Raw genomic sequence first — 23272 nt, forward strand, 5'->3', positions numbered from 1 at the left:
TTATATACTTTCTTTAGACTTCAGTTTTTCCTTCTGTGTAAAGCAGGGATATTGCATGAGAATAAGGTAACATTTTGCATGTCATAAATACATGCATGACATGGGGTAAATACATAACACAAATATTTTGCATCATCTACCAATTAAAATTATATATCACTTATATACTACTTGTATTTATTGTTTTTTAAAATTACCTCTTACCAACCTTTAACTTCTGGATAAAGGCAAAAGGAATAAATGGTTGTATTTTTCATTTTCCAGGGAGAAAGGAATAAAAAAGTAGTTGTCTGCTGAAGGCTGCTTTTTCCAAATGGTGGCAGAGTTTAATTCTCACCTTCCACTCCTCCAGCCTCTGCTGGCTCCACTGAATTTTTTTTTCATCCTCTAACTTCTTTTTCTTCCTTGCTTTTCATTCTGTGTTAAACTGAGTGATCTCTCCATTTTCCTCTGCGATGTATTTTAGCAGTGTATTATTACTCCTCTTGGCTAAGAGCTTCACATCACCTGTGCTATTTGTGCTTCTTTTCTGAATGTCTGTGGATAAGAGAATCACTGCTGCTCCTCGGCCTCACCCCCCTTTTTAACAGAGGCCCATTGAGGCAGGTGCCCGAGCCAGTAAAGAGGGAGACAGGGGTTGATTGTTAGAATGAAATGTTCACAACCTCCCCATGCAGCTGTGGGTCAGGGGCTAGGGAGACAATGTAAGTAAGCAAAGAAGAAGGTGCCTAAGACACTGGGGAGTGCTGAGTGTGATGCAATAGAGAGCGCACACTCCCTCTGGTCCAGACAGCTGCCCTTGGTATTGTTGCCAGAGGAGACAATGAGCTCAGTGATGCCAGATCGCAGAACTTTTCCACGATAATCTGAAAATTATGATTTTTATGTGAAGTATTCTGATTTTTTAAAGTGTCAGGAAGGAATTCAAGTGTTTGCTGATAATTTTTTTAAAAATTTATTGATATGGGGGGGGAGAGAGAGAGAGAGAGATTAAGATTAAGTTTTCCACTTATTATGCATTTATTGGTTGATTCTCGAATGTGTCCTGACCAGGGATCAAACCTACAGCCTTGGCTATTGGAATGATGTTCTAACCAACTGAGCTACCTGGCCAGGGCCTGCTTATCACTTCTCTTTTTGAATATGCACACCAAAAATAGACAAGTCTTCCCAGCCATTGACCATCAGTTTGTGCTCGCAACTGAGTTTTCTAAAACCTCCTTAAGGGCAGAGTCAGATGTTTCTGCCTTGTGCCCACAATGGCCAGTAGGTACCCGGTGGTCAGTGATGAAGTGCATGGTTTTAGGACCATTACCTTGTTTAATTGATGTGCTTCCTATTTAACTTGCTCTATTTGTTGTTATTATTTTAACTCCAGTGCTTATTTCAGGCCTGAAGTTGAGCACTTTTTATATGACCGAAGCAGTGGTTCCCAATCACATTCTACTAGAAAGAAATTCCGTAGGAATTTGCTTAGATTGCTTGCATCCCATTGTGGGGTTTAACATTATTTTCTTTCTTTCTCGTTGGAATCCATACTGACCTCTGCACTCAGGCGGGTAAGGGTAAGTCAATAAACTAAAGTGGTTTTTTTTTTATCCTTACCCGCTTACATTTTTTCATTGCTTCTTTTAGAGAGAGAGGAAGGGAGAGAGAAAGGGAGAGGGAGAAACATTGATGTGAGAAACATCGATTGGGTGCTTCCTGTATGCACTCAGACTGGGGATCAAGCCTGCAACCTAGGCATGTGCCCTGACTGGGAATTGGGCCTGAAATCTTTCGGTTACAAGGCAGCAGTCCAACCAGCTGAGCCACACTAACCAGGACTAAGTGATTTTTTAAACCTACTTTGGGAAGCAAGAATGTAAGGGAGGGAAAGAAAGGAAAGGTGGGCAGAGGGGGATCCTTCTCTGGAAACATTATTGGTGTTAATTTGGACAAAGGTCATTTCTCCTTGTAAGGCCAGTCCCTTAACCCAGTGTGACTAAAGCATGCAGTTGGAGCTTCCTTTAAAAAGTTGGTATTATAATCATTTGAAGCATTATATAAGTTAAACATTACATCAGAGCCCTTAAAGGAATTACTACTTGTTTTGAAGATGAAGATAATTAAAGTGTTGTTCAGTTTATTTCTGTTCAACCAGCTTATATTGAGGGCCTTATTTTGTGTAAGACACAGTGACTCTTGGAGGTGAGGCACGAAAAATAAGACAGCATCTCTGGTTTCCGGGGGCTAAGTGCACACAGGTATGATAAAACAAACATGTTTCCACAAATTAATATGTGAATCTCATCCTTGATTAGTTGAGTCATATTTTGAAGTTTGAAAGGGAAATCTACTTTCATACATAGTTTTGAAAAATTGATAATCAACCTAACCAACCTGTAATTTATCTTTTGAGTATATGTGGATTTTTATATACAACTTCTGTATCTGTTTGCCTAGAGCAACATTCCTTTAAGACTCCTAAATTATTGAAGGGAAAGGCTTTATTCTAGATGGTTCAAAATTTATGGATACAATATTAGTATAGCTTCTATACTTCTCTTTATAGCACCCATGAGAAATAGAATAGGATTGCTGTAGTCTTACTTTCCAGAGGGAAATACATGAAAGGCTGTCATCTGAAACCGAAGTGAGTTGTTTAATGAACAGAAGTTAGACTCTGGAACTTATAATTATTGCTCTAGGGCTGAATCCATTAAGAACTCAATTTAATTTGGGGTAGGATTTATAGAAGATACTGGAGAACACCAATTACATGGAGTCAAGGCTGAACAGTGATTATGTCATGATCAGTAAATGTGAGGGTCGTTATGTACACTGACTGATCTTCTTCACTTGCTAACCAGATGTAGGAGATGACGTTATCAGTAGCAGAATCCTCTAATTTAAAGGAAGTAATATTAAACGAAGTAAGAAAATATTTAAACATCTATCTCAAACATGGGTTGAATCTAAAACATTTTGCCATGTGTTTGAAGTGCACAGATAATCTTGTCACAGCTTTTTAATTTTCTCATGCTTGTACCTTTAAAATATTGTTAAGGTTAGAATGGAGGAAGTTTCTGATTATTTATTATTATAGAGTTCATGGGAAGTTTAAACTTTAGTACGAAGTTCTTACAAAATTTGTATATACTAATATGGGGGTTTTTAAAAATCACTGTGAGGAGACATTTAAAAAAAGAGAAATGAATAAGTTAACAGAAATGTTTAAAGCAGAATATTTAATGAACAATAACATTTGAGATTTTTATTTAATTTTAAAATGCACCCCAGATTACAGACGTTCTTACGAGTGTTTGAAATTGGAGAATTTGAAAGTGGCATTTGAAAAGCTATTAAGAGCTCTTACTCAACTTGTTGAACGCACTCCAAATGGAGATGATACGGTTGCTTTTGAAAGCACATTATTTGGATTTCAGCTTCTGATGAAGGCTTTGATGGAACCTACCATAGCAAAATGATTAGATCTTGGGTAAAACATATGCTTTAATGCATGAATAAGATTGCACGTGGTCAGAAAAATCTCAAAAAATTGTACTTTTTAGCTTGATTCATCTCAAATGTGAGCTGAAACCCAAGGAGTGAGCTCTAAGGACTAAGCACACTGGAAATGTCGAGGTGCTTGAGGAGAACTAGCAATATCAGGAGTCCGCACTTGGGCAAGCAGCAGATAGAGGGACCTGGATTGACACTCCCACATTAAGCCTGTGTCTTTATAAGGAGAATAGAGTAGTTCCAGGTTTGTACCACAACTTGACTCTCTACTGAAGCAAATGTAAATCCCCTTTGGAAAAAAATATGCCCAATTGAGATCCATGGGTTTCCCACAGATTAAAACCAAGAATGTATAACCTTGTAATAAAAGATGAACAAAAAGGGAGACAAACAGCCATAGCAGAAAACGCAAACAATTGATTGACCCATTCCCTACCTAGGAACTTTGATATGAAAACTATCAAAATAGAATACAAAATAATCATGTATAAAGGGTTTAAAGAAATAAAAGATGAAATCACAGAAATGAGCAAGTAAAGAGGTTAATAAGAATGATCCAGCAGATTTTTAAAAAGAACCAAATAAAACATGAAAATATAATTGTTGCGAAAACACCTTCAATAATTAAATGGTTAAATATGCAATAGGAAAGTAGTGACCTGGAAGATCAATAAAGAACAAATAAAGGAACAAATTCATATATCAATAATGACAGTAAATACAAGGGGACTAACTATGATGCTGGCTGTGGGTTTTTTGTAGATACCTGTATCCACTTGAGGAAATTTTCTCCTTTTTCTAGTTTGCTAAAACTTTTTTTTTTATTTGAGTTTTGGTTACAAATGGATACTGGAGTTTTTCAAATGCTTTTATTGAATCTATTGTACTGAACCTATGTAGATGATGATACGGTTTTTCTGTTAATGTGGCAAATTAAATTGATTGATTTTCAAATGCGGAAACAATTTTGTGTTTCTGGGATAAGTCCAGATGATCATGATACATAATCCTTTTTCTGTATAGAATTTGATTTGCCGAAATTTTCAAACAAAGTAAAATTTAAGACAAAATGTGTTAATGGACATATATAAAAAACTATATCCAACTATTAGAGAATATAGATTATCTTCACGTGCACATTAAATATTTACAATAATTGACTATGTACTAGTCCATAAAGCAATCTTGATAAATTTCAAATAATTGATATATGCAGGCCACATTCCCTGATGGCTTTTCAATGCAGTTAGAAATTAAAAATAAAAATGATTAATTGCACACTTTAAAAATTAAAAATTAATTAAAAATTTATAAAGCATACTTCTAAATTTGTGGATCAAAGGAAAAATCATAATAGAAAATAAAAATAATTAGAACTGAATTGTAGTGAACTATTATATCAAAAATTGTAAGATGAAGGTAAAGAGATATTTAAAGGAAGATATTTAGTCTTTAAAGCTTTAATGAGAAAAGAACAAAGCCTAAATATTAATCAGCTAAACAGCCCCAACTTAAGCTGTAAAAACAAGAGTCCCAAAGAAAATAGAAAGAATGAGACAATAAAAAGATTTTATTATTTTTCCATTTCATTAATTAATAACAAATGGACTAACTTTTTGTATTTGTATGGAAGAGCAAAAGCTGTCCAAATAGCCAGTGCACTGCTACAGAACGATGACTTGGAGGGCAGACACTTACCCTACAAGATATTAACAATTATAAAGCTCTCGCTCTTTCTGTGTATGTTCAGACTGTGTGGTCACGGACAGAAAGAATTAAAATGACGAGTGAACAGAACAGAGAGCACAGAGGCAGGCATACTCTTGTGGGTGTCTTGGTATATGACGGAGATGGCAGTGCAGGGCAGAGGGAAAAGCAGATTTTTATCATAGTAGTCTGGGAAAATTGGTTGTCCATGTGGAAAGAAATAAAATCAGAGTGAAGGTAACATGATACGCAAAGATCAATTCCGTGTGGCTTAAAAACAGATGTGAAGGTGAAACTTAAAAATTGGAGAAAAAGTGTAGTGTCTTTCTGAAATAATGATACAGAAAAATGTAAACATTTCTGACACAAAATTGCTAACCAGAAAAGAAAATATTGATAATTCAGCTATATTAAAACTAGAAACCTATAAAAAGATATGAGAAAGGTAGTGAAAGTACAACTTTTAAAACTACAGAAGATACTTGTAATCAAGGATATTTGATAAAGGATCAGTGTCTAGAATAGAAAGAACTCCCCCACAAAAAAAATCAATAGGAAATGACAGACAGCCCAAAAGTAAAAGGAGCAAACATATGAATAGGCATTTTACTGAGATACACAAACATGATTAAGATATACAACCTCATAAATAATTAGGGAAATGCAAATTACATCTAAGGTGACATATTTTATATACACTGAATTAAAAAAAATAATGTTTGACAACACCAGATGCTGGTGAGGATGTGGAACTAAGGAAATTTATCGAGACATTATTTAGCTCATTGAACACTTGACCTAGCAATTACCTTTTTAGAAACACACCCTAGAGAAACCCTTGAGTAGAAACAGTTTAAAGATCATCTATAAGAGTTCGTGGCAGCGTTATGCATAATAGGGAAAAAAATGACAACTGGATACCTAAATGTTTATTGACATGAGGATAAATAAATAGCGATACATTTGCATAATGGAATACCATAAATCAGTGTGTAATAAACAAACCAGTGCTTTGTACAAGATGTGTGAAACTTAAAACCATAAATCCAAGAGAAAAAAAGTCCTGGAAAATAACATCCAGTAATTTTTCATGGCACCAAAAGGAAGAAGTTAGTTAAGATGATAGAGGAATATGCAAATACATGCAATAGTGTTAGTAATATTCTGATTCTTTAGTTAAATGGTGAGTTCCCTCGGATTCTTTTCAGTATTAAGCTTAATAGCATAAATGTTGTATATCTCTTCTTTTGTATATATAGAATATTACATGGTAAAAATGTAAAAGCACTTAGCTGGCAGGAATACTTAAGATTTTAGAAATGTGGGAAAAGTCTGTAAACTCTAAGTCGGCTTACCGTTGTGTGTTGCTGAGCTTTGCGTTCAGCACACTTCAGGGATTCCTCCACCCCTTATGATCCCAGAGAGCCATCTGCTGGAGAATCGCTTCATGGCCTCAAAACAGGTTTAATTATTTCTTTTCGGGCATTTAAGTCTTGTGTCCAATTTGATGCACAAGTTTAAAAAAATCTGGAAAATGAAAACAGTGCCATTTCTAGTACTTCAGTCACTGTTCATGTGTGGAAACAGTTTTTGCTTCAGTGGCTTTTTGTTATATTGGTACGGTCATACCTCGGTACTCGTCGGCTTCAGAACTCGTCAAACCGTATTGTCGCATTTTGATGAGAAAAAAATGTTTCGGAACTCGTCACACTTACTGGGACTTGTATGAGCCAGATGCTGCCCCAAAAGAGAAAATGCTTCGTCATTTGGTACTCTTCAGTTTCGGAACTCATCACGAGTTCCAGAACGAATTAACAACCAGTACCAAGGTACTGCTCTATAGGGTTCCCTGGAAAATACATGCCAACAAACCCTTCTTCTTTTAGAACTGTGCCACCGGGCTGTGTCATTCCCTTTAGAGGGACGGTGGGAGAGAGACCAGTGCATGCTCCGCCTCTGCCCCACCCAGTCTCTTTTCATGCTACCCTTCCTCTTCTTCCTGTGCTCTAGTTTATTTACCTTAAATTTAATTTGAGACTTTGTCAGGGAAAGAAAGGAGCCACTTAAAAGAGAGGTTTGACACTTAGAACTAGCGAATGAACAGGCAAAAGACAAGGATTCAAATTAATCATTGCCATTCTAAAGGGACAGAAAGTAGGTGAGGTCCTTCTTGTCAAGGACAGAATAGACAGGTTATGTTGGGGAACCAGTATTCCTGCTGGGCTTCAGCTGCCATTGTTGAGATGACATGGTTTCAACCAGCGGTTCCCCTTTGACTCATCAGTAATACTATGGGAATGCTAACTATGTGTCTGTCTTCTGGAAATCTAAAAATATCTAGACTGTGTTAAAAATGGAAAGAGAAAAATGGAGCATTTTTGGTGGGACCTGCCTATTAAATGGCAGCTGGGCTTTGTAGCAGAGTCAGATTACTCAGGCTGGGATCACAGGGCAAATTTTCTCCCATATCTCCTATTGATTCTGTTGAGAGTTAACCAATGTTCCTGGACCTGAACAAAATTAAAACTCTTGGTTTTGGTAACTTTAGGCAGAGATGTTTGCAATAAAAAAGAAAACAGCCCTGATCTAGAGAGTCAAAAATTCCAGGTTTAACAAACCAGTTTGACGTCATACTTGAGCACGCAGTGCAGTTATAGCACCAGCTAAGGAGGCTGTAAGTGAAACAGAGCTCGTAAACGTGCTGTCTGCTTAGCTAGCAATGTAAGTTAGGCAGATAATGCCTACAAAGCACTTTGAGTTTCTTAGAAGAAGAGCCCCATTTAAGTACAAAGTATAGTTATGGGTTAGGAAGCAGCTGTCAATCAGGGCCCTTTTGATAGGGTGTTTCTAGAGAGAGTATTCCCTGGTTTTATTGTCTGACTTGGATTTAGGCATCTCATGTCAGGCATTTCAGGACAGGAGAAGGAGAAGGAAGGCTCTACCGTGGCAGGTGAGTGTGGGAGAGATTATGACACAGGACACATGTTGACTTAAGCAATATCCTCCAAATCACATCATGAAGGTAAGCAAGCTTGTGCTGGCCTAGATTTGCTTAGATGCAGCCCTCTCTTTGGGATGCAGAAGGATGGAGTAAAATGACTCTTGAGGTCCCTTGCATTATTTTTATTAACTCTGAACTTTATTTTTCCCCCAGCTTTATTGAGCTATAATCGACAATTAAAATTGTAAGATATTTAAAGTGCACATAGTAGTGGTTTGACACGTGCATACATTCTGAATTTTGACCATTGCATTTATTAACACATTCATCACCTCACATATTTCCCTTTTATTTTGTGAGAACATTTAAGTCCTGTTCTCAGCACATTTCAATTCTACAATACAGTGTTATCAACTGCAGTCACTGTGTTTTACATTAGGTCCTCAGACCTTACTCATTTCAGAGCTGAACGTTTCTATGCTTTTACCAGCCTCACACCCTGCTCCCTGGCAATCACTTTTCTACTCTGTTTCTATGAGTTAGACTTTTAAAAAAATTCCATATATAAGTGACATCATTTGGTATTTTTCTTTCGCTGCCTGACTTACTTTACTTAGCATAACGCTTTCTTCCAGGTTCATCCATGTTGCAAATGACAGAATTTCCTTTTTTTAAAAGACTGAATAATATTTCATCATATATCTGTATATACATTATATACAGATATATGGGATATAGACATGAATATATATTCATCTATTGAGGGACACTTAGCCTGTTTCCATACCTTGGCTATTGTGAATAATGCTGCTATGAACATGGGAGTTCAGCTATGTCTTTGGGATAAAGATTTCGTTGCCTTTGGATATATACCCAGAAGTGGGATTGCCAGATCATAAAGCTCTGTACTTTGAAGAGAAGGAATTAGCCTAACACACTGAGGACAAAGTAGGAGTAGCCTATGGGGGTGATAGTGGTCGAAAGACAGCGGGTGAGTGACGAGGGCTGAAGGCTCAGGCCGCGGAGCTCTGGCTCTGCCTTTGCATTCCCAGGGAATCCGCATCATGTTGTCACAATTACTCTGTCAAGTACAGCCCTCTTGGGTTTGTGGAGAGGACAGGTCACTAAAAATGATTTTTTAATGCTTTACAAGTAATTTTTTAAAGCCTATGACCAATTTTTGTCCATAGGAGGGAGGTCAGCAAACCCATGAAATAGTCTTGATGATAACTTGCTCTCTAATCCAATGACCCCATTACTTTTTCTCTATCCAACGTCCTACTAAACTTCTCTTTAAGAAGAATCCCCTGTCCATCGGTTTTCTCCTCTAGCTTTATTGAGATATTTGCATATAACGTGTAATTTTACGGTGTACAATGTGATGATTTGATACATGTTTATATTGCAAAATGATCACCACAGTAAGGTTAGTTAGCTTCCATCCCTTCACGCTATTACTTTTTTGTGCTAATAACATTTAAGATATACCCTCCTAAGAGCTTTCAAGTACATAATACAGTATTGCTGACTATAGTCACCATGTTGTACATTAGATCCCCATTCTTATTTTCTTGTTGCCGAGAGCTTGTACCTGTTTCCTGGTCCATCTTTATAATCATTAGCTTCACGCTCAGTCAACTACCCCTGTTCCCAACCCCTCCCCAGGTGAGCGCTTTTGGCAAAATTTGCCACTGGTTAAAATCTCTCTGCTCACTCCACCCGTCCACCCGCGCCTGCACCCAAGCAGCTGAATGTGGCTGGAGAAAAACGCACAAGCACCTTAACCTGCCTCACTTCACACTTACGCTGTCACAGCCCGAGGGGGCCCTGGGGCTGTCGCCTGTTGCCGGAGAATTTGCTCGCCCCTGTTTCAAAATGACTCACGCTTTCTCCTCTTGTCTAAAATCACCAACATTTCTCTTTCCTTTTTCAGCTTTTTAAAAAATTTGACGGAGAAAATAAAAGAAATGGGAAGATAACTTTCACATTCTGCCATCACCAAATCTACCCCTCCCCCGCCCACGCGCACCCGCGCCCGCGGCAGGGAGGAGGCGCCTGCCGCAGCCCGCGCGCTAGCTCCGTCCCGTGCAGTGGGAGCAAAGCAGCCAACCTTGCGGAGTGGCCACTGTGTGCAAGGCTTAGTTCTAAATACCTTGTATACTAACTAATGAAATCCTTACAACAGCCCTGTGAGGTAGGAATCACACCAGTTTTACAGAAGAGGCAGCGGGGGCACACCAAATTTAGTGCCCTTTCCAAAATGCCCGGCTGTGGCCAGTGTGTGTGGCCCTGGGGCCGCCGGTGTAACTGCTGAGGGATACCTCTCGTCTCAGGACATTCCTCCTGCAGCTGTCTCCCCTCTCCCTGCATCATCAGGTTCCTCCTCCCTACCAGATCTTTTTGTCAACTTAATACTATCTTCTATTTTAAGAATCTACCCGTGACCTCATATCTCCCTTCAGCTGACCCCAAGTGGCCCCCCCTTTTTTGAATTTCTTGTAAGAGTTATATTTGCTGTGTCTACTAACTTCATTTTCTCATTTTCTTTTCAACCATTCCAGGACTTCTTTTGTCCCTACCATTTCATGGAAACAACGTTTGTCAAGGTCACTAATGTCCTCCAAAAGGTCAAAGGCAGAGGTCATGTCCAAGCCAGATGGACATTCTCAGTTTCTCACTCAGCCCCTCAGAGCTGTTTTGTTCACTTGGCTTCCCGGGCAGCACCGCGGGCCTTGGTTCTGTCGCCCCCCCTCCCCGCCCCCCGCAGCGGTCCCTTCCGTCTCCTTTGCTGCATCTCCCTCTACTGGCCAACTCCTAAATACTGGATTGCCCAGGCTCCTGCTGGACCTCTTCCCTTTCTCCCAACACTCATCCTCTTGGGGATCTCAGCCGGTCTTAAGGCTTTAAACATTACTTATAAGTTGATGACTCCTAGATTTTTATCTGTAGCTTTGACCTCCCTTAGGCTTCCAATACTTTCATTGGAATGTTGTAGGCAAAGCCATCACACAAGTATTGTCTCAAGTAAAATCCTTGATTTTGCTCTTAATCCCTTAGTCCCGTTTTTGGTAAAGTGCGATCTTCCTCCCACATTCCACAGGAAAATTTATCATCAGGGCTGTACTTTCATATTACATCCCGGATCAGACCAGCTCCCCCCACATCCAGGACGACACCCTCCCCACAGCACCATCCTCTGTCCCCTAAGTTTTGAAACAGCCTCTGAATGGGTCTCCCTATTTTGTCTCTTGTTGTCTTACAGCCTGTTCTGCACCCTGCAGCCAGAATCATTTATTATAAATATGTCAGATCGGGCCTCTGCCTATCTCTTCTTCCTCATTTCCTAAGACTCTGTCTGTCCCTCCCTGCCGGCCACCCCTACCCCCGCCCTCACCCCCAACCCTCGCTTTCCCATTCTTTGATTACAACAATCTGCCTCAAGGCTTTTATCCTCTCTGTTGCCTGTGTTTCCCTCTGCTGGGAATGCTCTTCCTAAATGAACCCAAATTAAACAAGAGAATTCATTATTCTGGTATGATTTCTGTTCAAACGTTCCCTGATCACAAAAGCTTTCCTTGAGTTCCCCACCTAAAATAGCAGCATCTGGCATTTTCTCTCTGTTTGCTAGTTTTAATCGGAGTGTAATTCGTGTCATACATGTATCTGTCTGTTTTTCATTTGTTGCTGTGAGTGGCCTATCAGCTCCATGAAGGCAGAGACACTATTGCTCTATCCCAACCATGTGGAACTAGGTGCTTGATAAATATTTGTTGAATTTTTGGAATAGTGGCAGGTGTTAGTCCTACAAAGTTAACAGGATAGGAATGAAAAAGATTAGATGTAATACTTTTTTAAAAGTTAAAAAAAAATACCTTGTGCATGGTTGATGGAAAGGGATACATGTGGAGAATTGTCTCAAAGCAGCAAAGGAGGGTCTCGGGATGCCTCAGTGGCTGCAGAGGTCCCTCTGTGGTGAGGGTGTGCCTCAGAGTATTCCTAGAAAACTAAAATTGTTGAAACAAAATTAAAAGGGGGATCTATGTTCCCTAAACCTACTCCACTTGAAGCATTGAAAATTGCAAATTGTGAATTTAACTTTTGTGATGACAGTAACAAAAAGCAACCGTGTTGCTTTTCTGAGTGTCCTTAATCAATATCCCATTTCCAAATTCCCTTTCAAGTTGGACTAGAATGTTCAGGTAATTGTTTCCAGTTTCTTGGGTGACTCCTCTGTAAACAGAAGTTTCAGGAGTGGATTTATGTACCTCTCACTTATCATGGCTGTGAGTTCTGCTCACTGATGCAGAAGAATGAAAAGAAAATTGTGCCACCATAATGAATTCTCTTGGTTAGCGTTAGAAGATATAAAGGGATTGGGACCCTCCCTTTAAATTCTGTTCCCAATTCAGTGTGCTTTCCAATGGGTAACTCTTTAATGACCTCCAGAAAACAGGAAGGGGTTGTTTCCCACCCTTGTAAATATAAAGACAACTAAGAAAAAATCATATTATATGAACTTTGACTCCAAATAAGCATGATACATAATAATTATCTGACATCACTGTGATTTTAAAAGTTTAAAATGTAGGCGAATGATGGGCATATATCAGTAGATGAGTGGATAAAAAAGCTGTGGTACATTTACACAATGGATACTATGCAGCTGTAAAAGAGAAGGAAATCTTACCCTTTGCAAAAGCATGGGTGGACCTGGAGAGCATTGTGCTAAGTGGAATAAGCCAGTGAGAGAAAGACAAATACTATATGATTTCACCTATATGTGGACTCGAATAAAATAAACTAACAAAATAGAAACAGACTCATAGATACAGAGTACAGACTGACAGCTGTCAGAGGGGACGGGATTGCGGGGCTGGGTGAAAAAGGTGAAGGGATTAAACAAAAAATAACTCCTCACAGTATGATGATTACCAGAGGGAAGGGGGTCTGGGGGCAGGTAGAAGAGGGTAAAGTGGGGGGACGAATGGTGATGGACAGAGACTTGGCTTTGGGTAGTGAACACACAGTACGATATACAGATGACGTATTATAGAATCGTATGCCTGAAACTTATATGACTTTGTTAACCAATGTCACCCCGTAAACTAAATAAAAAATTTTAAAAAAGTTATGGGCACAAAATTCCACAAAACTCACATTGCCGAACTTGGCTATCAAATTTGTTTGAAGTGGCTAAGTATGATTATTTTGTAGTGTTTGGTTCATTTTATAGGATTTTGTTGCAGTCACTGTATTTCTTCATGTTTCTCATTGATTTCTTTTTGTCCAGAGGGAGAAGAAGATGAGGATGAAGAGGACGAGGAGGAGGAAGATGAAGAAGAGGAAGATGAGGAGGAAGATGAAGAAGATAAAGATGCAGACTCCCTGGATGAAAGCTTGGATGGTGACACTGAGCTGCGTGGCTTTACCCTACCTGGCGTCACATCCCAGGAGCCTGGCTTAGAGCCGGAAAATGTGGACCTTCTGGAGGGAGCCACCTACCAGGTGCCAGACACCATTGAGTGGGAACAGCAGAATCAGGGCCTGGGTAAGAGTCATGGGTGTTTCCCTGTCCCTCCTCCCTCCCTGCCTTTTACTTTTCTAAGGTGACATTGATTATGGAGCAAAATGGATTTTCTGTTTCTGTTTATGGATGCTTCATTTGGGAGAAAATGATCAGTTTTTTCTTCAATATGTTTGTATTGAATGCTCTTAAATAAGCAGGCCCTAGTCTCCAGTTGCCCACTGGGAGCATGGTTACCTAAACTTCGGAGAGAATTCTGTCTTTCCTTCCCAGCTGGAGGACAAGGCTTTGGGAAGACCCTCAAACGGGGAGGAAATGTGTGTAACGAGTACACGTAACAAGCAGTGAGTGGTCTGGAGTCAGAAAACGAATGTATTTTTTGAATTTACTCCCCAGGGGAGATTCTAGTCCGATGGCTTGTCTGTTCACTCTTGCGGTTGGTTGTGTTCCATTGTCAAACGCGGTCCCATTTTACCAGTCAGCGTCCAGACAACCCTATGCTTACTCTCCCTGGTGCTTGGCCCGCATTTCCCACGAGGGACTCCGTGGGTGCGGGCTGACCCCGGCTTCCCTGTCAGCAGGGAAGCCCCCGGTCTGTCTCTGCTTGGCTTTTTTGAAGAGACACTATTAAGCTTCAGGTGATTCTGGGAGGCCTCACTCTCTTGACCTGAGGTCAAGTGACATAGTCTCAAAAGAAACCCCTCTCTCTGAAATTCTCTTGGTCTTTAACAGGTAGGTGCATTTATAATCTTCAGTGTAGCAGCAATTAGATTTAAGAGTCATATAATTGGCTTTGGGGGATTTCATTGAAAATGTGGGTGTTGGTCTGGGACGTCAGTCTGGAACGTCATACTCGTGTGTCTTGGTGTCTGGTTGAAACTTTGAATTTACAATCCTGTTACATCGGATTTCTTAAAGATTGCTCTCCTCTTCTCCCATGAAAACTCTCTTTTAGATGAGTGGTGAGACAGGGTGAGGGCATTAAACTGAGCGTGGAATGGGAGCATCATAGTGTCTGTTTATCACATGACTGGGTAGTTTAAACCAAGCTCTTTTCTTTAAGCTCACACAGGAGTTGGTAAAACCTTTAAAGGTTTGCAATCTAAGGAAGAACCCTTTTGATAACTTTAGAACTAAAGAAACGTGCATGAGAATGTTTAAAGCCATCTTTTCTCCTTTACAGAAGTCTTTGATGAACTGTCTTTTAGATTTGGTTAATTAATTTTTCTAACAGACCAACTGAGCACCTACTATGTTCCTGGAACTTTGCATGGCATTTGGAGCAGAGGGAAACACAAGGCAGTGCCTTTTCTTGGTTAGAGCCGAACCCATGTCATAAAGGCTTCAGAGCAGGGAGGGTTTCTATACTAAACGTAGGCTGTAAGAGGGCAGAGCAGAAATGCAGAAGAGGCTTATTTATATTAGCTTGGAGTATGCAGAGCTGTCACTTGTAGCACATATAGATAGGAGACAGCTCGCAGAGGAAGGAGGCCAAAGAAGGAATATACACAAAGGCATTGGATGGATGGAAGAGCATGGCACATACGGATGGGTTGGCAAATGCATTTGTTTTATATCAGATTTGTTCTTATTATAATAATTTACCATTTCTCTAAATGTCTCTTACCTTTTAATGTTGCTTCTTTTCCTGAAAAAATCATTTTTTTCCTCACATGACTTTAGCATCGTGGGTTTTCTGGGAACCAAAACAAGGAACAAATCTTTCAAGCTGTTCTTTTTCCCATTGTGGGAAGACTGTGTTTAAGTAGTCTTTGGGACTGAAATTTTATTAGCTCATCAACTTTTCCTTGGAGTGTCAAGGTTATCTCCTCATAAGTCAAAACCAGTAACAACTTCTGGATCAATATTAATTGATACAGTTTCCTAAATACTCTCAGAGTAGATGAAATAAAGGAAAACCTCCCCTGTTTGTGATTAATTTTGTGGTAGGTAGAACAGCTCTCCAAAGATGTCTATATCCTAGTCCTTGGAATCAGTTACTTTGTTTACCTTACGTGGCAAAAGGGACTTTGCTGATATGATTAAGTTAAGGATCTTCAGATGGGGACTTTATCCTGGATGATCTGGATAAGCCTGGAATAATCACAAGTGTCCTTAGAAGGGGGAGGTAGGAAGGTCAGAGTCACAGAAGGGAATGTGATGATAGGCAGAGGTCAGACAGACAGACAGGTCAAGGAATGCTGGCAACCTCCAGAAACTGGAAAAGGCAGGAGGTGGATCCCCCTCTTGAGCCTCTAGAAGGAACACAACCCTGCTGACACCTTCATTTCAGCACCTCAAGACTTGTTTCATATTTTGACCTGCAGAACTGTAAGACAATGAATTTGTCATTTTGAGCCACTAAGTTTGTGGTAATTTGTTACAGTAGGAATAAGAAACGAATACAGCTTCAATGAGTATTTCATAAGCAGCATCATTTTAGAGAGTAGAGTTGCATGGCAGCTATAGTCAGAGTGTGAACATTTTAAAATTAAGTAGTTTTTCCTTAACGAATTAAAAATGGAAGCATTGAGATCCTTTAAAAAGTAAACCTTTAGTATAATAACACTTTAATTGGTCATCTTCTTTATTCCTATTTTTAAGTGGGTTATTTTTATAGATTATCACATTTTTTTTACAATATGAATAGTTTTCTAAAGCAAATGCTAACATTCATATAAACTGAAGAATGAACAGATTGAAGTGGGTAGCTGCAATTGGCTAAAAATAGTGCAAACTCTTTGAATAGATTATAGTCTTGTTTCCTCTGAAGAGCAGAAAACTTAGATGACTTTCTAAGGCAAAGTGGTAGATTCATGGACTGAAATTCTCATTGTCATATACACACATTGCCTCTGAAGCTTTATAAAGAGAGAGCTCATTTTCTTGACTGTGGAATGAACTGTCTTATCAGGAGTGGAAGTTCCATGTTATGGGTGAGGTGGATTGATTGATTGGTAAAATGCCAGTACCGTACAAAAAGCTCTTTATTCATATATGCAGAATCAATTTCTTTTCTGATCTAATAAGTTCATTTTCGGATTATTGGCAGGAACCTGTACAAAGAGCATATACTTGACCCCTTACCACTTCTTATCCTGTTACTATGATAAATCGCACAACTATCTTTTTTGAAGTATAAAATCAATATGACCAAAGCTGAGTCAACATATCCATTTTACTGTTTAAAGATTTCCAATGTAATTAATACCTGGAGATTCTTTCCTTTTTGGTATTCTATAACTGTTAGGATGCCTTGAGCAGAAACCTTAAGTAGCAGAAACCTTAACTTAAATTGGTTTAAAGAGTAAGGAAATAATATTTTCTCTCAAAACAAGAAGTCCAGAGATAGAGCGCCCTCACTGTCTTTCCTGGTGTGCTAACTTTGCCCACAGGCGGGCCTCTTTATACAGGGTGGGCAATAGTAGGTTTACAGTTGTTCATATGGAAAGTAATGCTAATTAATAAATACTAATACAAGAATAACCTCTGTGTTTCCTGTACTCACAACTGTAAACCTACTTTTGCCCCACCCTGTAGCAGCGATGTCACGCCCAGACAAGACATTGCCCAGGGAAAGAAGACTATCACTGTCTCTTCACTGTTTCTTTCTTAAGAGAGAGGAGACCTTCCTAAGAATCCCTCAGTAGAATACTTCTTGCTTCTCATTGGCCAGGAATAGGTCACACTGAAATGACATTAGGTCATTTCTAAACAAATGTTGACAAGGGGAATTTGATCACATGACTGGTGGAAGGGAGGGGGTGGGTTTCAATCAGTGTGCCTGTCACCCATGATTTCTGCATTTTTCTGCTTTCTCTTATAGCTAATACTTATTGATGTCTCCTCTATCCTCTAGGAATCTCGTGAACAATCTTGTGAAATTGATATTTTTATTTTATGTAAGTTTTGAGTTCATGAGCTCTGGATGAGGGCCTGAGGATGGCATTGTTCCCTTTTCTTCCTCAGGAAGAGACCACATTCGGACACTTTGTAGTTCGATACTCTGAGTGAACAAGTTTTCCAAAAGCCATTAATTAGTTAAGTGCAGAATTATTATAACTGTCTTTTCTCTTTTTCAAAAGCCTGCATCTAATATTGGAATGGGGTCTTAATTTAGGAAGTGAAATATTTTTCTCTGAGGTCTTTAAAAAACCTAACAAATATTCAATTAATGGTCTAAAGATGTTTGTGGAAAGAAAAAGAATGAAGCGCACCCCTGTATCTTTTTTCTTTGTTTTATCACACATTCATTGAGTACCTACCAAGTGTGTGTTGTATGTTGTGGACATACTGTGAAGCTGGCTTATACAGAGATAAATTACCATGGGGCAGAGAGTGGTCCACAGATGTGAGGTTGGGGCGGAGCAATTCCACAGGAGGGAACCGAATCATCACAACCAGGGATCGTTTTGAGCGCACAGCCATCTCTTAGGTGTGTCTTCAGGGGTGCTTTGCCCAACCTCTTAATTTATATTACCCTTCTTGCCTTAACATGGTGACTGCTTCTCAGCATTAGAGCCTTCCTTTGGATTGAGGTAATGTACCTTGAGAAGGCCTTAGAAACATACAGATCTGCTAATAATACATTAAGATATAATTTAGTTATTATTATTTATTATTATTAATTTATCAGGTTCATTAGCTGGTGATTTAGCATTATTTTAAGATTAAAGAGAGGAACACAGAGAAATGTGCTTTTGAATTGGTAGGAAAGTGGGGTAAATTGCAGGCAAACGGTGTGGTGGTCAGACCTTACAGCAACTGAGCACTTGACTGAGAAAGTTAGACTGTTAGCTCTAAAATGTGTCAGCTCTTCTCCTCCTCCTCCTCCTCCTCCTTCTCCTTCTTCTTAGTTGTTTCAAACCCTTACCATGTAGCTAAGACTGAACACTTAAATATAGTGCAACATGGGCTGTGGCAGCAAAAACAAAAAACAAAAAAAACAAAAACAAAAGCAAAAAAAAAAAAGATGTTCCACAGAGATAGTGGCAAGTGTGAGATTTCAAAGAACTCTTCATTGCAACAAATGTCAGTGTATTTTGATGTGTAACATATTAAGTTATGGATTAATAGGTTGTTCAGGAAGCTACTGGGCTAATGTAATTAATTATGCATAAATGTATAGAAGGAGAGGGGCGAATGGATCCCAATACAGTGTACCCAGAGAAAGTGAGAGGCAGATTGGCCAAAGGCTCCAGACCAGTGGCTCTCAGTCTTGGTGGCACATTGGAATCACCTAGAGAGCTATAAAAAAATTGACGCTTGGGTTCTACCCTAGAGGACAACTGTCCTAGGCTGAATCCATTAGTTGTTCCCTTGGAGTGAGGCAGCTTCTTTTGTTTATGTGGGGGTGGGGAGATGTGGAGATAGAGAATTTTAGGAGGCATTTGCCCTGGCTGGTGTGGCTCAGTGGATTGAGTGCCAGCCTGCGAATCAAATGGTTGCCAGTTTGATTCCCAGTCAGGGGACATGCCTGGGTTGCAGCCCAGGTCCCCAAAGAGGGGCTTGCGAGAGGCAACCACACATTGATGTTTCTCTCTCACTCTTTCTCCCTCCCTTCCTCTCTCTAAAAATAAATAAATAAAATCTTAAAAAAAGTGTTTATATCTTCTATGAATGGAATCCCCAATAGCAAAGATTTACATTGCTTTTCACGATCTTTTGTGTGGGTTAATGTGTCTTAAAAAAAGTAGCTTTTTATAGTCACATAGAGATGAAATTTAAAGTCAATATACATGCTTTAGCTTTCCCAGAAAGCCTTCACTCACACTACACACTTCCAAACCTGGCCGTGGACATTTGTACCCGGACTCCTGCATCTGGGATGACTGAGCCGCTCCCTGTATGAGTGGACATTTTCCAGTTACCTGGGTGGGATTCCTTCTGGTCCCTAGAGGGTACCCGGGGTTTCTGGATTTGAGGATAATGCCGTGTACTTTTTCTTTGGGAATCTTGCATGATACTACTACACTAGAGGCGCTGTTTTCCTTTGGAAAGAATTGAATTATTTTTCCTAGACAGGAGGAGCAGAAGACTTGGGTGCAGACATCCTTTTTCATATAGGCCAAACACCCTGGTACCAGAGTTTAAATGAGAGAATGTGGTCCTTGCCTCTCCTTGCCTCATGAGGATGAGTGCATAAGGGAAATTAGGTCTGCAGAGGAAGAGGCTTTCCAAGTCCGAGATATTATTTCTTCATAGATCTTTCATTTGAGCTGTTGCTTGCTTGCAGATTAGTAGTAGCTAGGACTTTCTAAGGGAGAAAAATCAGTCCTATGCCTGTGGTGAAAGATTTTGATCCTGTTATATTTTCAGTATTTTTGTCAGAAGCCTTAATCCTCTATATCAAGAAGTAGGTTATAAATAGGTTAAACACATAAAAATAAATAGACTTCCTTCCTGCTGCTCATTTCCAACAGTGCTTGCAGGTGTGTACCGAGGACCACAAATAAAGAAATTTATATGAACCAAAAGACAAAAAGAGAGCTGGCCGTGACTAAACGAAATCAGGTGCTAGTCTAAAAACCTTTATTTTTATATTAGGTTTTATTGATTATGCTATTACAGTTGTCTCAGTTTTTCCCCCTTTGCTCCCCCTCCACCCAGCACCCCCCACTCCCTCAGGCAGTGCCCCCACCATTTTTCATGTCCATGAGTCTTGCGTGGAAGTTCTTCTGCTACTCCATTTCCTACACTGCACTTTACATCCCCATGGCTATTCTGTAACTACCTTGTACTTCTTAACTCCCTCACCTCTTCACCCATTCCACCCCATCTCGATCCCATCTGGCAACCACCAAAACCTTCTCTATATCCATGATTCTGTCTCTGTTCTTGTTTGCTTAATTTGTTTCTTAGATTTGATTGTTGATACGTATGTATTTATTGCCATTTTATTGTTCATAGTTTTGATCTTCTTCTTTTTCTTATATAAGTCCCTTTAACATTTCATATAATAATGGCTTAGTGATGATGAAATTCTTTCGTTTTTTCTTGACTGGAAAGTTCTTTATATGCCCTTCGATTCTAAATGATAGCTTTGCTGAGTAGACCAATCAGTCTTATGGGAACTCCCCTGTAGGTAACTAACTGCTTTTCTCTTGCTGCTTTTAAGATTCTCTCTTTATCTTTAACCTTTGGCATTTTGATTACGATGTATCTTGGAGTGGGCCTCTTAGCATCCATCTTGTTTGGAACTCTGTGCTTCCTGGACTTGCATGTCTATTTTCTTCACCAAAGTAGGGAAGTTTTCTTTCATTATTTTTTCAAATAGATTTCCAATTTCTTGCTATTTCTCTTCTCCTTCTGGCACCCCTATGATGCGAATGTTCAAACGCTTGAAGTTGTCCCAGAGGCTGCTTACACTGGCCTCATTCTTTTGGTTTCTTTTTTCTTCTTGTTGTTCTGATTGGTTGTTTTTTTGGTTTCCTATGTTCTAAATAATTGATTTGATTCTTGCTTCATTCATTTTACTGCTGTTTCCCTGTAAATTGTTCTTTATTTCACTTATTGTATCCTTTGTTTTTGACTGGATCTTTTTTATTGTTGTTAAGGTCTACGCTAAGTTCCTCGAGCATCCTTATACACAGTGTTTTGAATTCTGCATCTAATAGATTTCTTATCTCCATTTTGTTTAGTTCTTTTTCTGGAGTTGTGATCTGTTCTTTCATTTGGGCCACATTTCCTTGTCTCCTCATTTCAGCAGCCTCCCTGTGTTTGTTTCTGTGTATTATGTAGAGCGGCTGTGACTCCCTGGCTTGATAGAGTGGCCTGACATAGTAGGTGTCCTGCAGGGTCCAGTGGCACAGCCTCCCCTAGAGGTGTGCCTTTTGTGTGGACTGAGTACACCCTCATCTTGTACTTGAGCCTTGATTTCTGTTGGCAGGTCAATGGGAGGGATTTACCCAAGCCAGTCAGCTACAAGGTTTGGCTGTGACCACTGACCACCAACCGCTGCTCTCTGTAGAGGATCAGCTGTGCCGGGGAAGGGTGGTGGTGCTCCGATGGGGTCTGTAGCTGTCCACCGGGTGCCCAGGACCTGGAGGTTCCTGGGTGGAGCAGGCCAATGTTGGCCTCGATCTGTGTTTTGCTCTGGGGCACCCTGCCTGAGCTATACAGCAATCTGAGTGGCTGCTACTTGTGTTGGGCTTCCCTGAGATTCCCAGGTGAAGCCAAGCAGTGAATCTAGGCTAGTTCTGCTAGTTCTGGGCCTTCTGCCCCTTAGCAAGAGATATGGGGGCTAGGGACTCACAGAGGCTGGCTGTTGCTTGTTGGAGAGGATTTAGGAAGTTGTGAAGCCAAGACCAGACATTCATATGGAAAAGCAGCTTGGGTGGTCTTATAAGTTGGGTGGACTGAAGTCTCTGGAGATCTCCAGTGTGGGGTATACAGTGTTAGCCATGTTGATGGAATCTCAGATATGGCATCTGCCTGCCAGCTCTGTGACTCTGTGGGTGGAGGGTTCTAAAAAGGGACAATCACCTCTGCCTGCTTTTCCACCTGGGAGAAGATTGTCCCCTAGCTCTCACAATGATGCCAGATACTTCAGTTTCCCTCTGTATGCCACTACTGCTTTTTAAGCTGCTAGCAGGGGGCTGGATATCAGAGGGAGTGAGTCTGATTAACAGTATGTGTGGATTCTTTAAGGGGAACTGCTTGGGACACTAGAAGTTTCTTCCACCAACTCAATCCCTGCTGGTTTTTGCAGCCAGAAGTTATGGGGGCTTATGTGCCTGGCACTGGAACCCTGGGCTGGGGTGCCTGGTGCAGGGCTGGGACTCCTCACTCCTGAGATACCCCTCTTGAATATTTATCCACCACATGTGGATGTGGGACCAGCCCATTCTGTGTCTTCATCCCTCCCAGCAGTTTGGATGGATGTGGTTTCTTTAATTCTGTAGTTGTCAGACCTCCATTCAACTTGATGTCTGACAGTTCTGAATGATGTCTGTTCTATATTTTAGTTGTAGTTTCGATTGCGGTTTGCAAGGGGGCATGCCGTGTTTACCTGTGCTGCCATCTTGACCGGAAGTCTTTAAAAACACTTTAATGTACTATGTTTCTTTCCTTCTTCTTTTTTTTTTTTTTTTGCTTAATCCCTTCCCCTTTTCCACCCAGCCCTCCAACCTCCCCTCCCCTCTGACAGCTGTCAGTCTGTTCTCCGTATCTATGAGTCTGTTTCTACTTCTTTTGTTTATTAGATTCCACATCTAAGTGAAGTCATATGGTATTTGTCTTTCTCTGAAGGGCTTATTTCACTTAGCATAACATTCTCCATGTCCATCCATGCTGTTGCAAAGGTAAGATTTCTTTCTTTTTTATGGCTGGGTAGTATTTCATTGGGTAAATGCACCACAGTTTTTTTATCCACTCATCCCCTGATGGGCACTTGCTTCCAGATCTTAGTTATTTGTAAATAAGGCTGCAATAATCTGAACATAGGGTGCATACACTCTTTTGAATTTGTGTTTTGGGTTTCTTCTTTTTTTTTCACTTTGATGTTTATGACACCTCTGATGCACAGTTCTGTATATTGGCTGCAGTCAAACTTTAGTGCTCCTTTAGCACAGGAAATGTTAACTTCGGACCAGGAA

The 23272-nt window shown here is 40.0% G+C and overlaps 1 protein-coding gene across 1 annotated transcript in view; it reads left to right on the forward strand.

Annotated features, from left to right (window-relative positions):
• ARMH4 (armadillo like helical domain containing 4) overlaps positions 1–23272 on the forward strand; it is a 98590-nt gene that overhangs the window by 23868 nt on the left and 51450 nt on the right. The window contains exon 5 of the mRNA XM_054567507.1: positions 13443–13700. Coding sequence (XP_054423482.1) covers positions 13443–13700 — 258 coding nt within the window. The remainder of the gene's footprint in view (positions 1–13442; positions 13701–23272) is intronic.

Source organism: Pteronotus mesoamericanus, unplaced genomic scaffold, assembly GCF_021234165.1.
Source record: "Pteronotus mesoamericanus isolate MK-2021 breed Mesoamerican mustached bat unplaced genomic scaffold, CSHL_Meso_final contig_182, whole genome shotgun sequence".
NCBI classification, from domain to species: Eukaryota; Metazoa; Chordata; class Mammalia; order Chiroptera; family Mormoopidae; genus Pteronotus; species Pteronotus mesoamericanus.